The sequence below is a fragment of the Phoca vitulina genome, unplaced genomic scaffold, assembly GCF_004348235.1.
Source record: "Phoca vitulina isolate PV1807 unplaced genomic scaffold, GSC_HSeal_1.0 scaffold59, whole genome shotgun sequence".
Lineage (NCBI taxonomy): Eukaryota > Metazoa > Chordata > Mammalia > Carnivora > Phocidae > Phoca > Phoca vitulina.
Genome location: NW_022589762.1, coordinates 2452010 through 2471007, shown reverse-complemented (window position 1 = coordinate 2471007; position 18998 = coordinate 2452010). Strand labels below are relative to the sequence as shown.

Sequence of the window (18998 nt, the reverse complement as noted above, 5' to 3'; positions counted from 1 at the left end):
CCCTGCATGGGGCTCCTTGCTCAGTAGGGAGTCTGCTTCTCCCTCTCCCTCTGCCTGCCACTCCCCCTGTTTGTGCTCTCTCTCTCTCTCTCCTCTCTCTCTGTCAAATAAATAAAATCTTTAAAAAAATGATGTAGACCCATGATAAAAGGATGGTAGTGACTATGATAGTGAGCTTGCAGATACAAAGCCACAGGCTCATTAAAAACTATTAGGAAGAACAAACAAAATGTGAACATTGGTTAGGGAGAGCAAAAAAGTCAAATTACTTAGATGTTGTCAGCCTATGGATCTAGGAATATAGTGCTTTAATTAACATGGAAAAAGAAATTTATTATGGTAGATGAAAAGTTTTATTTAGTGTTGACATTCTACGTTAAAGATATTTTGGGGTACCTAGAACAGAGATAATAAGACAGTCGGTGACCAAAGCTTGAAAGATCAGACATTTCAGTCAGGATTGCCCAAGTAGGCTCACCCACAGGCTGGTTTTCACTGAGCTTAGTTAAGGTAGATTCGGGCATTATGAAAAAGATTTTGAGCTCCATTTGCCTTGGATATTTGCATCCTATTTCTAAATGTTCTCAGAAGGGAGAAGGGGACAGAGGAGGTGGTCTTACTGTTTCTTAAAGCTCAAATGACACAGTAGAGTACTTTTAGAGACATCTTGATTCTATTAGAATTTTCAGGTCAAAGGGCAGGTTCAACTGTTATGTAGTTTAAAGCACCAGGGATGGATTGAAAAGACCTCTTTAATGACTTAAAGTTGGATTTCTGCTACTACCTACTCATTATGCAAGTAATATGGCATGTTAGTCAAGCAGTAGGGGGCCACTAATCACTTTGAAAGGTTCTGTGTATACATTTTCTTTTTTTTTTTTTTTAACTGAGGAAAAGACATTAACAGAACAAGGAGAGTAATTTAGCAGGACGAGCATTGCCGTTCTTATTTTGCTCTGGACTTGTGGCATACATATATTACCTTTCACATTATACGTGCTTGTATTACTCCCTAGGGGCTCATGGGAAATGAAGTCAGAATGTGCTTCACTAGCAAGTCTTCCTTTTCTGTAGATAGACTTTAGTTAGTAAAGCTCTTAAAGTCAATTATTAATCCCCATCAAGGTTCATTTTCTTTAAAATAGCCATGTTAGACTTAGAATAGCTGACTTCCACGTCTCAAGCAATTGATTCTGATTAAAAATGAACTATTTCTGGTATTTTTATTTTCTTCTTTTTAGTTTTCTGGATCTTCCAGTTTTTATTCCAGGAGTGCATATTACTTTTATCAGAAAATACCTTTCTTTTTTCAAAGAACCAATTATATTAAGAGTTAAGTGGCTACTAAAATAAGATTTTTTTTGTAATTTACTTTTTTTTTTTTCCACTCTGAATTCCATTCCCTCTGAAAAGCAGGGCGTTCTTTAAAATTTTTTAGTTTCAACACTTTTGAGTGCTCTCTGTAAAACTTAACCACATAAGTTCAGCCATACCATATGGTCTTTTCTATCAGATGTATTGAGGGAACAGCAATTTTTCTTATTCCCAAAAATTAGATGGCTGTTACTATTTATTAGCTTTAATATTCTTGCCTATCTTCCAGATTTTAAGAGATTGCTCTCCCCTGTAGTTGTGTATTTCAAATTTACCAAAATTGTAGACAAGAGAACAATACTCTCTCTCTTTCCAAAAACAAAAGAAAAACATAAAAGCTAAAATATCCATAAAAAATAATGACATTAACCAAAGTTTATATGTTTATATGTGCAGTATGTAATCAACACATTTTATTCTCTTGACTATCAGTTGACCTTGTTAGGCACATACACGTGTAGAAATCACTATTAAGAGTATACTTTTAAAATGGAAAAGACAGTAGTATGTTAAGCTGTTAGGGAATTTTTAGAGGTTGAGAGTGATGGGTATGGGAAAGTTTGATTCTGTGCAGTTTGTAGTATATTATCAATGCTCAATAAAAAATAACATAAATGACATAATAAAATTTCTATTTGGATTTTATATAAAAAGAACAAAAGACTTAAAATTATATATCTTAGTAAAAAAGGCATTATTCCAGTGGCTCAGAGTCTAGTACTACATCCTTTATTTTAAAATTTAGAATCTGAATTGTCACCTGTTATATCATATTGCAGTTTGGGAATGTGACATTTTACCCCAGAGATTAACTGTACCACACTAGCTGGCCAGCCATATCATTTATAAAAGAATTTGGAATTTAGTCAAGATGCTTCACCAACACAGAATAATTTTTACTATTTCACATTATGATGCTTTCCTTAAGCACAGAGTGGAACTCAGATCCCATCACCTTTGTATCTTCCATTTTGCAAAGGTGTTCTTTACTTCATCTGATTGGATAGAGTAATTTATCTTTCATTCATCTTCTGTTATTTGCCTGCTGCTAAATGTGTAATTCTGACTATTGGTGCACAGAAATACTGCAGCACCCTTATTGAGAAAACACATTTCTCATTCCAGCTTTGTCAGTCTTTGAGCTTCCCCAAAGGGAACAGATGACGGCAATGAGCAGGAAATTGTGCATAGCGAGACCAACTTGAACTCCTTCACCTTTAAGCTCATTTCACCACTTAAAATATTTTTTTCAAGTGGTCATTAGATATATTTAGACTATTGTTATCCCTTTGCTATTGACTAAAGCTTCATGGGATAAGCCGTCTGCCGTTTTTTAGAATTATATAGAGTGTGGGGACAGTGGAAAATTACACTGGGGTCAGTGAGAATCTTCTTCCCTTCCAACAACAAAGACTGGTTAAACAAATCTTCATTTCCATGATGTAAGCTGATTTCTCTCCTCCATTTGTTAGTACTGCTTGTACGGAGTTCTCCAGAACTACCCATCCAGAAAACAGAAAACCCTTGTCAGAATATGCAAAAGATAGTCTTCCAGTTTGTGGCTAAACTAAAACTCTTCCAGATGACTGCTATTGAAGCATAATTATCTTAACAAAAGACAGAAGCAAGGTTAAACTTGGGCAGTTCATTCTCAGATTCAGCATTTCCTCAGGTCAAAAGCTCAGGCCACTTAAATAGTTCCTGTAAATCAAATCTGCGTTCTTACACATGACTTAAATAATAGATGAGCTATTGAGGAATGCATTTTTGCCGAGGAGACTAATTGTTCACCAACTTCGTTCAGATTATTTTGTAAATTTCTCGTGTTCACCCCTCTTCTAAATCCCACCTTCTTTTCCTTCTGGATGTGAACCAAAAAGTAGTTAGCTAAACCACAAGGAATCTGTAAGGTTCAAGTTATTGTTTCAAAGTGCACAAATCATTGCCAAATAAAGCCACGACTGGAAACTTATTTGCATTGATGAGAGAAAGAGAATTGTAGATGTTTAGAATGCCCCGAGAACAGATGGCTGATTTTCTAAATCCTATTTCCTAATGTTTACAATTTGTTACACACTCTATACATAAGAATGTTTCAGTTTCAGTAATGCCTCAATTTGCCTGGCAGGTACAGAATGCTTATCAAAAGAATGAATTAAATGGGTAAAATGTGTGGGTGGTAGTTTTATTCTTAGTTTTAAAAAGTCATTAATTTTGTTTACTTTTTGAGTCTAACTATAAATAGGAACTCTTTATTAAGATGTCAGTATAACACATGATAAAGACATTTAGAGTCAGAGAAACCTGAGTGGGATTCCTAGCTGTACCATTTACTTCAAATGTGAGCTTGGGCAAGCTATATAAACTCTCTGAGCCTTGGTTTCATCACCCTTAAAATGGGGGTGATAATAGTAACTTCAAAGGATTGTTTTGAGGATAAATGAAAGTCCTGGAATTTTCTTTATTTTGTAGGCAAGAAGCTCTTCTGGCTGCCATTAGTGAAAAAGATGCCAACATAGCTCTTTTGGAGCTTTCATCCTCTAAGAAAAAGACCCAAGAGGAAGTGGCTGCACTGAAGCGGGAGAAGGATCGTCTGGTGCAGCAGCTCAAGCAGCAGGTATAATGAAATGCCAGGGAGGGCCCATGGTGGAGGGGCAGTAAGACCAGCTCTCACGCCATTCTCTACCTTTGTCTTTGCCAGCTTATATTTTAAGGTCTCGCGTCTCATATTAGACGTCTGATCTTTTTATCTAGCTAGGTTGTTTGTTTGTTTTTTTCCCCCAGAGGGAGAGAGGGGAGGGAAGGGACAGACAGAATCCTAAGCAGGTTCCACGCCCAGCACAGAGGCCTTTGCAGGGCTCAGTCTCACAACCCTGCAATCATAATCTGAGCCAAAATCAAAGAGTTCCGTTGCTTAGCCAACTGAGCCACCCAGGCGCGCCTCTAGTTAGTTTTCATTAGCAGGGACTTTAATCTTCTTCACAAATCTTCTGGCTATATCTAGGAATTAGAGTGTTCTTGGTAAAAGCACTGGTTTAGAAGATGTTACAAGACTCCTATGAGAGGGTTTTTTAACATAGCTGAATGAAATTAGCAAAATTCTGCCCACTTAAAATGAAAAAGGCTTATTTTTTACATCCAACCAAAGTCCTACTATAGAAGGCACTAAGTATATTTTTACTTAAACAATTTCTAGCTATTCAGAGCTGATTAAGCTTTGAAGGTAAGACCAAAGTTTTGCCCTTTTCTTTTCCAACCTAATCCCTCCCCAAATTTAATGCTTAATATTTATGTAAGACCTGTGAAAATAAAAGCTAAACATTTCCCTTTTGTTAATGGTTGGACAACAGTGTAAATGTACTTAATGGACACTTAAAAATGGTTAAAATGATAAATTTTATGTTATATATGTCTTATGACAATTTTAAAACTTGGGGGAAAAAATCTTTGAGAATGAAGAGAAAGCTGAATTTTAAAATCTAAGTCCCCTTCTTTATCTTAATGCTCTTCACTGACCATTCCTATACTATTTGCAGTGTCCGCAAGTCCTGTCTTCTGGTATCATCTGCAGTCTCAGTAACATTTTCTGTGCATTGTGTCTGCCTGGATTTGCTCTTCTACCTGAAGTAATAAGACTGGGAAAGAGTTTTTCAAGTGAAGGAATTTCTTCTTTTCTACTCTGGGGGATCAGTCATCAATTGATAGCATTTTTAACATAATATTTAATGTTCCAATTAACAAGAATCAGTATTTAAACAATAAAGATATTTCTGTTTGTAGACCAATATTAAAACTGCTTAGAAATAGATTTTATGTTTATTTATGTGGCCAACCACATAAATACCAAAAGATGTCCCTTTTCGGGGCGCCTGGGTGGCTCAGTTGGTTAAGCGACTGCCTTCGGCTCAGGTCATGATCCTGGAGTCCCGGGATCGAGTCCCACATCGGGCTCCCTGCTCAGCAAGGAGTCTGCTTCTCCCTCTGACCCTCCTCTCTCTCATGCTCTCTGTCTCTCATTCCCTCTCTCTCAAATAAATAAAAAAATCTTAAAAAAAAAAACAAAAGATGTCCCTTTTCTATAGGATAGGTCGATGACCAGTAAAAAAATAATCCTTTGCTCATTTATAAGCAGAAGAATCTTTTCCAGTGTCCTAAAATATTTTGCCACAGGAAGAAGACATCATCTGGTATTTGGATACCTGTTAAGTAAAACAGGAAGAATGTGCTTAATATTAAAGACATCTGTCCAGTAGTTCAAAACTGAAATTTGGCTTATCGAAGCTGATAATATGAGTTGAATAGTGGTTGCAGTGGCCTAGGAAGGTGGGGAAGATGGGGAGGTGTTGGTCAAAGAGTACGAAGTTTCAGTTATGCAAGATGAATAAGTTCTGGGGATCTAATATACATCATGGTGACTATAGTTAACATCCTATTGTATATTTGAGATTTGTGAAGAGTAGATTTTAAGTGTTCTTAAAAAAGGTAACTGTGAAGTAATAGAAATGTCAATTAGCTTTATTGTGATAGTGATTTCATGATGTATACATATATTAAAACATCACATTGTATACCTTAAATATATACAGTTTATATTTGTCAGTTGTATAACTGCTGTGGGGGGGTGCTGATACATGAAAAAGGAGGGTATTGAAGAAAGGCGTTCACTAGTTTGTGGGTGTGTATATTTAGCAATATCAGTTCTCCTAAGTAGTTAGGCCTAAATACAGATTTAAGTGGTTCCTGGTCCCTCTACTTTCAGGCACCAAACAGAATAAAATGTCTAGCAGACTAGAGTACTGTATCTCATTCATAGTGGCTTTTGATTACTTCGTTCTCAAGGCTATATGTTTTCAGTAGGTGAAAGTTAAGGGTATTTATTAATCTATGAACTCATAATCTTAAAAAAGAGCAGCTTAATGTCTTTCCATCCCACTATACGCCCTGAATATTCTGTAGTGATGTGATCTATGTAAGGAGAAAGATAAATGTAGTTCTTGGGAGTCCTTCCAACAGTGTTTTTTGTCTGCTTTCCATGTAAAGTTTCACATTCCTGCCCTCTCAGAGTGTCTCAGATGCTGTGAGCAAGAAGGAACTGGTCTTGCCAAAGATATTTGATTCTTTAATTTTTTCTAAGTGTGTGTACTAACTTTTAGACAAGAGAGAGGCCTTTTGGAAAGAGGATATGGCATCAATATTGTTTTAATTTAAAGCTTCTAGTCCTTGAATTGCTGGAATGTGCCTCAGTCTAAAGGCTATTTCCTACCAAGGAGGCAGTCAGCATTGACCAGGCTTTCCAGTAAGTGGAGCTGCCGCTGCCTGATGGGCTCTTGGCATTCGTGTGCTGTTCCTAGTGTTCGAAAGAGGTGAAGCAACAAGGGGTTTACAGATTTGGGGGTCACCCGCTTAAATGGGCCCAATTTGCATACCCACCCCAGGGTAGCTTGTCTCCTTGACTCATTCATGGCAGAGCAGCACTTGGAGAGGCTGCATCAGAGGAAGGGGCTGGAGCCAATGAAAAAACTAAAAAATAAAGGTTGTCTAACAAACTCCAGATGTGCTGTGGTGGGTGCCAACCAGTGTGTTCGGATTATAAGTCATGAAGAAGCCCCCGCTGTGACTGTCAAGCACCCACGCTGGATTTAATGTAAACTCACATGGAACCCTGGAGAGCTTGAACACAGCCTGTTTAGCCACAGCAGCTGTCGCAAGATGGCCTTTCTCTCAGCAGCATTTTTTTCTTTTCGCCTCGGGAATTTTACAACCTCCATATTGTATTTGCTGTTAGTGTCAAGTCTGGCTCTGCCCCCGTGTGCTCTATACAGAATGTGTCATGGGCAGATTGGGCTTTTCAAGACAAGCTGCATGGTTTGGTTTGGTTTGGTTTTTTTCCTGTTTTTTAAAGGTCAACTATAACATTAGAAGAGGAAAGGCTACAAACTTAAACTGATTTGGTTCAAATCTAGACAATCTCATTTACAGCTATGATTGTAGAATCCTCTGCATTAGGATGAAATGTCAGACAATATATTCCTTTGTTCCAGCATGGTCTAGGCGTGAGGGATAGAAAGAGACAGTACTTGCCTTAAAAAAGAAGCTCACAGTATAGTGCTTAAAATACTAGTAGTTCTAAACATTTGGCAAAACCATTCTGTAGAAGGGAGCCTTCCCATCTTTTCCTGCTGACAGCCTAAGCAAATCATCCCTGCATTACGTGATTTATTTGCCCATTCATTTCAGATTCTTTGAGTATCTACTGTGTGTCAAATATTGTATTCATGGAAAATGAATGTCTCTCTTCCTAGTTAACAGCCTGGCAGCTAATCAGACCTAGGTTGTACCTCTAGCTGTCTCTTTTACCAGTTAGACACATTATTTCTCTGAGATTCATGTTCCTCATCTATAACATTTGGATAATGTTACCTACCTCACACCCACAGCACTTAAGCTCCCACTTCTGTTCCCTCTCAGAGATCTCTGTTTCACAGTGAGCATTGTGCTATGGGTGATAACAGGCTACATTGAGAAAAGGGGGGACTTCAACAACTATGGCTCTCATTCAGTCATCTATAATAACTGTTGAATTTTCAATAGGACTATAGTATTTTTCTTAAGATTTTATTTTTAAGTGATCTCTACACCCAATGTGGGGCTTAAACTTACAACCCTGAGATCAAGAGTCACATGCTACCGACTGAGCCAGTCAGGCGGCCCTCAATATGACTGTAGTATTTAGAATTCTACAACTAGCACATTGTGTTCTACTCCTGTGAGGAAGAACATATTTCTCAGAGCAGTTAGGAGAATAAGTGGTACACTTTATCCTTCCTTTTTTCTTCCTGTTTTTTTTAATGATACAACTATAAGATAGCCGTTTTCAAAAATAATTTTAATATGTTTTTCTTAAGTCTTACATTTTCATCATCGAAGAGCATTGTTAAAATGCCCACCTGCCTGAAATTGTTAGCACTAGAACGTATTAACTCCAAGCATGCGTTCTGTCTCACTTACTCTCTAGTTCTGTGACTTTCCACTTGCATACATGCCTCTTCTATCCCTGACTCGTATGACTTTGCAGAAATATGTGAAAATAGAATAACTATAAAAATGGCTACCACTTATCAGTTGACTATAATATGCTGGGCACAGTTGCTTTGTATACATCATATCTAATCCTCAACACAGTTCTGTATATATATATATATATATCTTTATTATGTAGATGAACCACCTGAGACCCCAAAAGATTAAATTTCTTGGGTAAACTTCCACAAGGACTAAGTGGTGGGACGAGAGCTGGTTCTCTTCTTACTCCTACCATCTTCTGTGGAAATTCCAGACAGTTGGTAATTAGAAAAGTTGTAGTGGAATTAGAATAATACAAACAGTGCAGGGGCACCTGGGTGGCCCGATCAGTTAAGCATCTGCCTTAGGCTCAGATCATGATTCCGGGGTCCTGGGATCGAGCCCCGAGTCAGGCTCCCTGTTCTACAGGGAGCCTGCTTCTCCCTCTCCCTCTGCCCCACTCCCCCTGCTTATACTCCCTTGCACTCTGTCAAATAAATAAAATCTTTTTTTTTATTAAAAAAAAATAATAATACAAACAATGCTATTTCAAGTCTTTATGGCACTCATTTGTTCCCTGGAGATATAGGAAAGGGTATTTATTTATATTCCAAACTGTCCCCTCTCTGCCTCCGAAGAACTTGAAACAAAAAAGAAATGGTGGATTTGTCCCTGTTCTTCAAATTACTAAAAGAAGTGATATGAACTTGAAGCTACAAAATTACAGTGAAGTATAATTTAGCTTCTTTTAAATCTTTGGAGATGGCAGTCCTATAGCAGAACTAAACATGCTGTTGTTCTAACGGTGCACCTTCACGTTCTGCCTTCTTTGAACCATCTGCAAACAACTCCTAAAAGCACCAGCTGGGAGCCAGCCTCCCAGAGACTTTGACCATCCTGAGTATATGGAGACTTTTCAACTTCAGAGCGATTATAGAGTGTTTGGTCCCCTGGGTCCCCAACCTATATACGGATAGTGAAGGGATATTCTAACTCTGTAGCTATCCAGCAGGTAGCCTGTGCGGCCAGTCTGTTTGGCCTTTACATGGGATTAAGAAAATTGCCCACCTAAGCAATTCCCCCTGAACCTTTATCACCTATGAATGTGACATGCATGAATTAAAGAACAATTACAATCTCCTTCCGAGAGCAGGCAGTCAGAGTAGTTGTTTCAGGGTTCTGCAGGTTTAAAACTATTGTTCCTAAAGAATATTTAGCTGACCACCCACTTGAGATTTAGACTGAATTAATTTAGTTGCTTTTCAGGATGAGTTTCTTTTTAAAAAAGCAAAAGGGGCGCCTGGGTGGCTCAGTCGGTTAAGCGTCTGCCTTCAGCTCAGGTCATGATCTCAGGACCCCCCGCATCCGGCTCTCTGCTCAGCGGGGAGCCTGCTTCTCCTTCTCCCTCTGCCTGCCGCTCTGCCTACTTATACTCTCTCTCTAGCTCTCTGTCAAATAAATAAATAAAATCTTTTAAAAATACAAAAACAAAACAAAAATTAGAAAATCATTATGCTTTTAAAAGATAATCTGAAGTAACCATCTCTAAAATATTAATTTTTCATAATCACAGATTACCCTGGAAAGTTAGTTCTCGATGATGTTATTCACTGTGAACTTTAAGCTCTTGAGTTCCATAGGCAAATGCTCTACTTTCTGTAATAAGATAATGCTAAATTAGATCTAAGTAAAATAAGTAGATAAGGCAATTCACTCATAATGAGAAGCCCCAAATTTTGATTGGTTGCTTTTTTTTTTTTTTTTAATCAATCACTGCTTTTGAGTTATTACAGAAAATGTTTTAGGCTTTAACCTTTTCTTTCAAATATTAATTTCTTATATTCATATTTTTTTATGAAAATTATTGTCAGCATTAAGCCTGTGATTCTTTATACCTTCTGTATTCCCCTTCTCCTCCAGGACTGGAACTACTCTCATTGATGATATGTTAAGACAGCTATCAGGAACTCTCCTCTGTGGGGATACTGACATCAAAAATCAGTTGAGTTTTAAAAAGATCTTTGTAAAGTCAGGATGGCCTCACATCTTTTATTGCACACACACACTTTTGGCTCTCTGTAATGCTGAGTGTTTGTCTTGCTCCCCGTTAGTGTGTTTGCAAAATTCTATCATCATTTTCTAACAATATCTCCTGTGAGGAAAACAGGTTATTAATAATGTAGTTCCGTTTCACAGAAAGTAAAATCAAGGCCACTGATCAGCTAACAGCACAAATCAACTATAGGTATCAAAGAGTAGGTCGTACTTTAGCACAGATAGCATACACCATCCTATCGGTGTTCCTAATTGGAATGCTGCGGCTATAATTCAAGACAGCCTTAGCATTTCCCCTGCTGTCCAGGAATCTCTTCTTCCTTGACCCACACCCTTTACTGTTAACAGACCATTCCAGACTCTCATCTAAACTAATTTAGCAACATTCACCAATTATTATTTAGTGCTTACTATATGCCAGGCCCTCCCCTAGGTGTTGGTGATAGAAGGGTAAGCAAATAAACATGGCTCTTGGAGACTTCTCTTTATTGCACATTCAACTACTTTATCTAGCATTCCTAGGTATTTTGTCACATAAGAATTTTCAGGTCATCTAGTTTGGCATAGAAGTTGTACTTCTTTCATACTACACAAGAAAATTGAGCAAAAATATTTATTAGTGATTTGTCACACAATTTCTCATTGTAAGAACTCTAAACTAATTTTAATTTGTCCTTATTTTATATATTCTGAACAAATTGTCAGTTTCCAAAATGCTCAAATACAAGAATTATAAATAGATTAAGGATAGCTAAGTATACTAGCTGAGTGAGCCTGAAGAATCATAAATAATGCATATATATAGTTTGGTGGATACAGAAAAACCTTGGATAAGTTGCTATGTATCCGTGCTTCATTTCTCCCAAACAAAATGAGTATTATCTCTCTCCTCTTTCTGTTCAGGAAGTTTGAAGATCAATTAGAACCAAAATCTTCTTGGGGCATCTGGGTGACTCAGTCAGTTGAGCGTCCAACTCTTGATTTTGGCTTGGGTCATGATCTCGGCATTGTAGGATGGAGCCCCGTGTCGGGCTCCACACTCAGTGAGGAGTCTGCTTGAGATTCTCTCTCTCCCTCTGCCCCTCCCCCCACTCACTCCCACTCTCTCTCTAAATAAATAAATTCTTAAAAAAAAAAAAAAAGACCCAAAACCAAGATCTCCTGGAGAAGATCTGTATATAGTATATAAGTACAGAGCTGTGTGATGTGTCAGGATCTCCTGGTATATGTTCTGCAGAAAGGTGTCTGTCACGTGGAGAAGCTAGCTGACTGTCAGATACTAATGGCCAGGTTCATCTGCACATTTCTCAGCTAACCAGTCTTTTTACTGTTTAGTCTGAATGTCACCTTTCTGTTCACAGTCTTTCCCAGTTGTACCAGTTCTGTTTCATTGCAGTTACATCCAGGTGATCCTGATTGGTACTGGAGGTGATCCTATACTGTTCAGTCAAGTGTTACCATCTACTTTCTTAGTTTTCTCTTGTGTTATGTGTATTTTATTTGTTTAACCCTCATAAGACTACTTTATTTCCCTAATCTCTAAGTTCTTAATGGAAATGGGTTGCTTCAGTCTTGCTCCAAGTGTTTTTAATAAGTACAGTATGAAAAATATCTGAAGTGAATTATACTTTGTTTTTTATTAAGTTCTGCCCACTCTCTAGTTAAGTTTTTTAGTTTCTTGCAAGGAGCTATGTATGATATCTATGATATCTTGTATGATACTGTTATTTATTGCTTTATCAGGTAGAGCTAAGGACTTTGACAACCTCTGATTAGGTCCAGGAAACTGGCCTATGCTTTGAGTTGGCACTTAACTACAGTCCAGCTTAGCATACCTTCAATCATCCATAAACCCACATCTGTATATTCTCTCAGACTTCCTCATCCCTGGTTACTGAGAATGACAGTATACAATGTGCTATCCACATATCTCACTCAGAAACAACCTATTCTACAATATGGACTTGTTCTCTTTTGCTTCCTTTATTTTGGGTTATTTTACATCCTTGTTAATAGTGAGCAGAATGTGTGTATAGGTTAACACCCTTCTTATTTTGACTTTAGACCCCTTTTCTCACATGGTATAGGGCTGACCATTGGCCCACCTTTAAAGAGAAATCCATCATCTCTCTTTTCCTCCTCATAGCAGTGAAGGCTACTATTATACTAGCATGATATGCTAACTATGAAGTTATAGTTGAAAAGGAACTTATCATAACCACTCCAGGCACTTGGAACTTCCAAATAAATTATCCTTTGGACTAAAATTTCTCATGCTTATTCATGGTCCAAAGGAGAATAAATTTTTGAAAGTTCAGTAAGTTCCTTTTGTTTGGTACTGAGAGTTAGGACGCAACAAAATATCATTTGTTCCAACTCCAACTTTGGTGCATATGTTTTTCTTATCACAGTTTCGATGAAAGAAAATGCTGTTTCAGTATTGACTCTAAGTAAGCCAAGCTCAAATCATTTTATTTTGTTTGAAGTATCTTTCTCTACCTATCTCATAGTTTTGAGTAAAGAATGTAAATCTATTGTTTTGTATGTAAAAATGTGATTGTTTCTTAGATTTACTAAGTTTTGGGAAGAACTGGCTCAACTTTGTTCTGAAAAATGAAAGTATAGGTCAAATATATTAGAACAAACACAACAACTCACATTTGGTTTTCATATTCTTAGCCCCAGGCCCTGACCCACTTATTGGAGTAACGTTTAGAACTACCAAGTTGGAGCATGGTAAATAATTGGATTCTTACTTGCCAAACTTATTGTTGATTCTCCGTAGTATGCATAGGTTTTTTCTGAACAGAGCTAAAATAATGTGAGGGCATACTAATAGTATACCAGTATGAACCCAGTTTAGTGAAGTTCACGACTTTGGATTTATCATTTTTTTTCCTAAACGGAAAATATTTTACAAAAAGTCCTTTTAACTAGCCAAGAAAATAGACATTTCAAAGGCTGCTTATTCATTTAAAGCCTTTTCCTTGTGAATGAAATTCTTCATGGAAGTGTTTTACCAGTAAGTTTAATATTTGTTAAGTTCCGGGGCGCCTGGGTGGCTCAGTCATTAAGCGTCTGCCTTCGGCTCAGGTCATGATCCCAGAGTCCTGGGGTTGAGCCCCACATCGGGCTCCCTGCTCAGCAGGAAGCCTGCTTCTCCCTCTCTCACTCCCCCTGCTTGTGTTCCCTCTCTCGCTGTGTCTCTCTCTGTCAAATAAATAAATCTTTAAAAATATATATATATTTGTTAAGTTCCCATAAACATAAAAGGATCAAGCTAAGCTGTCCTTGGGGTGGACACACTAGTGTTTTTCTTTCCTGTCATATAAGAAGCAAGAAGGAACCAGGACATACCTTCCGGCCTCTAGCTGGAGGTCTCCTTAACTAAATCACTCAGTTCATCAAGTGCAGTTTTTGACCTTCCACATTACAGCTGGTAATGTTGTTGCTGAACTTTCTGCTACTACTAAACAAGGATCCCCTTCACATGTTGCTCACTTCTCTTGAGGGCCCCATTCGTAGCTTCCTCAAAACCTACATCTCTACTATCAGTCTATTCAAGGCACATTACATTTTCACTAACACTGTCCTCCAAATCTTTCCAGCTCTTCCAGCTTCCACCCACTGCCCAATTCCAAAGCCACTCCCACATTTTAGGTTTTTGTCATGGCAGTTACTAAAATTATCATCTATTACTGCGTAAAAATTACCTGACCTTTAGTATCTTAAAACAACAAACATTTAGGGGCTCCTGGCTGGCTCAGCCAATGGAGCATGTGACTCTTGATCTCAGGGTTGTAGGTTCAAGCCCCACAATGGGTATAGAGATTACTTAAAAATAAAATCTTTAAAAACACACAAACATTATCTCACATAATTCCTGAGTGTCAGGAATCTGGGAGCAGCTTAGCTGATTGTTCTGACTCAGGGTCCCTTATGAGTTTGTAGTCAGGCTATTGGCTAGGTCTACAGTTATCTGAATGCTTGACTGGAGCTACGAGATTCACTTCCAAATTCACTCATATGACTCTTGGCTCTGTATACACCATCAAGTCTTCTCTATAAGGTTACTTAGTACATGACAGCTCGCTTCCCCTGAGCATGTGATCCAAGAGAGCAGGGAAGATGGAAGCCACAATGTCTTTTATAGTCTAATCTCAGAAGTGACATACCATCACTTCAACTTTATTCTGTTGAGCACATAAACCAACCCCCTATGATACGGGAGGGAACAACACAGTTGTGTGAATAACTTAGACAGGGATCGTTGAAGGCTGGCTATCACAAGTGAATGAATAAACAAATTGTGGTGCATACATGCGATGAAATACTGCTTGGCATTAAATAGGAATGAACTACAAACACACATAACAATGTGGATGAATCTCAAAAACACACCAAGCAAAAGAATCCAGACAGAAGAATATCCCATATTTATATTAAACTCTAGAAAAGACTGTTTAAATTTATGACCTCAGCAGATCAGACAACAAGGCAGAACTGGTTTCATCTTCCCTTCCCTACCTCAGCTCACAAGCAGGGCCTACAGTGGGAAAGGGGCAGGTTCTGTTCTCTCTCATTCCTGTTTATTTCTTCCTTTGGTGTCGGGGCCCTCAGATGTTGTTGCAGTCCTCTCACGCAGTTCTCTGACCAACACTGACCTCCAGTTCCTTGAGGAAGAGCAGTAACCAAAAGACACAAACCTAGCTGCTTTCTCTAATGTCACTTGCCTCATAGGGAACTTACGCATCTTTGCCATGCCTGTTAAATAGTGAGCATCTATAAGCCTACAGATTTGGTACTTCTCTGTCCAGCCTTCATCTGTCTCCAGTGGTCTTTTTTCCTTCTCAGATAAGCACAAGGCAAATCAACAAGTCTGATGCCTGAGTAGGTACCGAACACAGGAATGAGATGCCAATTTCCTTTCCTTTTACTCTCACCCAGTGTTTAGGATTGAATACACTAGGATTTAGGATTGACTTCTGTTTGAGCCCTCTCACTCAGTTCAGACACAGGGACCCTCATGTGATTGAATATATATCCCTGTGCCATCAAGATTCCTTTCCCAGTCCTAACATCACCTCCACAGCAGTCTTTTTTTTTTTTTTAAAGATTTTATTTATTTGCGAGAGAGACAATGAGAGACAGAGAGCATGAGAGGGAGGAGGGTCAGAGGGAGAAGCAGACTCCCTGCTGAGCAGGGAGCCTGATGTGGGACTCGATCCCGGGACTCCAGGATCATGACCTGAGCCGAAGGCAGCCGCTTAACCAACTGAGCCACCCAGGTGCCCCTCCACAGCAGTCTTAAGCAAAAAAGGCATGTGCTCACATGTTGGACTGGTGGATAGTTGTCCCTTTTCTGCCACTTCTTAGTAAGCTCTCTTTAAAATATGGCTTGTTTAGCTCTTCTTTGCCCCCAGCTTTAGTCCCTAGTCGCTAATTCTGGAACCACTGGAAAAAACCCATTCATTATAGTATTAACACTAGTTTAAAAGTGACCTCTAAAATTGGAGAGAGAACAGTAAAACTATGTTACATTCTTTAGAAAGAGAATATTAGTAAGGTAAAGCTACAAAGAGCTCCTGAGTTGTTAATGAACAAAGGGGAAAATAGGCATAGCAAGTGTTGATGTAGCTTGAGTACTGCAGAAGCTGTTGGTGGAAAGTAAAATTTAGTAGTCATCTGTCCATCTCACTAGGCAGTTTGATAATGGAGAGCATTCAAGTATCCATTTGTCCACCACAAATACATAGTGCCAGGTATCTTTTGCTTGACGGGGCAGACGTTCTTCAAGAGGACAAATGTGCAGGCACACCCCTTGATATTGCACTTGACTGTGCCCGCTTCCTCCTTTATTTGCCGTATACACATGTCCACTCTCAGCTCTCCGGTCTCGCATTGTCTCCTGCAAGTGACTGTTACTTTGTGATCACAGAAAGTGAAAACCATCTGTCTAGCTAAACACATAATATTCAGAAGTTGCCAGAATAGAAGATTGCAGTTCAATCAGTATTTAATGATTCAACAGCCCTTATTGACTTGGTCAGATAAAAATGTTAATCTCAGTGGCTCAGTCGGTTAAGCAGCTTAGGTCATGATCCTGGGGTCCTGGGATCAAGCCCAGTGGGGCCCTCCGTGCCCCCCCCCCCGCTCAGCAGGGAGCCTGCTTCTCTCTCTCCCTCTGATCCTCATCCCCACCCATGTGCTCTCTCACTGTGCTCTCTCTCTCAAATAAATAAATAAAATGTTTAAAAAAATGTTAATCTCTTTTTAATTATCCTATCTCCCTTCAAGTCTAGATTTTAATGTATTAAGTATTCAGTATACGTATTTCTTTCTTTAAACCACTACAAATATAAAGATCAGCTAGATTTTTCCTGCTGATAGTATCCAGATTTATTTGAAAGGAACTGGATGCAAAGCATTTCCCATTCACTGTCCTCACCTCTGGAATTGCCTCCTACTTCCTCATCTTAATCTCTACTTTAATCTTCACTTCAAGACTCATCTTTGTAGTTTGGAATTTCCTAGCCATGAAGTCTGGTTTGCGTTGTTGTTTTTTTGTTTGTTTGTTTTGTTTTTTTTCCTTAGCAAAGTCATTCTGTGCCTTTTTTCATTTACACATTCATCCTCCTTTGGGTAGAAGTTGAAACATGAGAGTGGGGGAAGAAAGAAAAAGAGAAATTATTCACTGATTGTACTACAGCTATTAATTTTATTTATTCCAAGCCAAATTATTCTCATTGGGCATGGCTGTTTCTTCAGATATAGGAATTCCCATTCTGTAATGGTACAGTAGAAATAGCACGAAACTGAGTGTCAAGAGACCTGAGCTCTAGCTTCAACTCTTTTGATAACTAAGTGTATAATCTTAAGCAGTAATAACACCATCAACTAACATGCACAGTTCACAGTTTACAAAGTGCTTTCAAATACCTTATAGCACCTAACCCTGGGGCTGAATGAGCCAGGCATATATCAGAGGTTAAAGAAGTGAGTGAAGTGTGTAAAACAGTAAGAGAGAGAGACTGTGATTAACTAGAGGCCACATGCTTTTTCTATAAAAGCAGCGTTTTAATTCCAACTTGGGACCATGCATAATGTGAGCCTCATGTTATGCAAGCATCCATTTTTTCTTCATAGAATCCACAATTTTATGTAATAAATCTCTCTTCTTAATTGAGATATAATCGACATATAACATTGTATTAGTTTTAGGTGTATAGCATAATTTGATATATGTATGTACTGTGAAATAATTACCACAATCAGTGTAGTTAACATCCATCACACACATGGTTACACATTTTTCTTATGATGAGAATTCTAAGATCTACTATCCGTAACTTCCAAATATACAGTACAGTTTTGTTAATGATGGCCACTGTGCTGTACATTACATCCCCAGGACTTATTTATCCTGTAACTGGAAGTTGGTCTTTTTTGACCCTCTTCACCTTTAAATCTCTTGATATCTAAATGTTGGCATCTAATTTATTTTTTGTTTGTTATTTATATGAAGCCAGGCCACAAGTTGTCTAACTTACCTCTCTGGGTTTTATCTTCCTTATCTATAATATTGTATGGATAGATAAAAGGAATTTTGAAGTCTAAAGTTCTTTATTTTCCATGTTTTGACAAATTAATGTGTTTTCTTATAGCTATAGTATCTGCTAATTGCTGACATTAGGAATATTTTTAAAAGAAGTAATTATAGGGGTGCCTGGGTGGCTCAGTTGTTGAGCGTCTGCCTTCGGCTCAGATCATGGTCCCAGGGTCCTGGGATCAAGCCCTGCATCGGGCTCCCTGCTCAGCAGGAAGCCTGCTTCTCCCTCTCCCACTCCCCCTGCTTGTGTTCCCTCTCTCTGTCAAATAAATAAATAAAATCTTTAAAAAAAAATAAAAGAAGCAATTATAAAGCATAAGAAAACACATATGTATGTAAGGATTGTTTAAATCTGTCTATAGAAATTTGCTTATTTTATGAAAGTATTGCATTTTGAAGTTGAAAAAAAATCCTAGTTACTTAGTATCCCTTGAAAACCTTTTTTATATTCTACAAAGAAATAGATCATCTTTTGATGAGTTTTGCTTGTTTGGAGTTAAGCGAAGTCCAGAGGTTGGGAGATGGGAAATCTGGATTCCTCCCAGTCTCCTTTCATCCATCTGTTCCATCTTTTTTGTCATCAATTCCAGATGTAGGAAAATTCTTCACAAAAATTTGATAAGACTCTTTCTTCCCTTCTTTTCTAGCATCAAATCTAACTTGCCCTTCCTATTGTCAGGCTGCTGCCTTTTATGATGCAACAGGGAATTTATAAATCTTCTGAATTTCCTTATCCCTCTTGAATTGTCTCAAAGCAAATAAATCAACCTAGGTTTCCTGCCCCATGCTTGTACCCCTCCTATTCCTGCTGCTTCTATGTCTGTCAGGTGGCATGATCTATAACTGTGTTTCTTGTGCTCATTGACCTTGGTCTGAGGAACTCATTAAGCATAAGTAA

The 18998-nt window shown here is 38.2% G+C and overlaps 1 protein-coding gene across 14 annotated transcripts in view; it reads left to right on the top strand.

Annotated features, from left to right (window-relative positions):
- ERC1 (ELKS/RAB6-interacting/CAST family member 1) overlaps window positions 1-18998 on the top strand; it is a 548010-nt gene that overhangs the window by 408877 nt on the left and 120135 nt on the right. For all 14 annotated transcript variants that reach the window (XM_032390726.1, XM_032390723.1, XM_032390722.1 and 11 more), the window contains one exon: window positions 3847-3991. In XM_032390726.1, the coding sequence (XP_032246617.1) occupies window positions 3847-3991 (145 nt within the window). The remainder of the gene's footprint in view (window positions 1-3846; window positions 3992-18998) is intronic.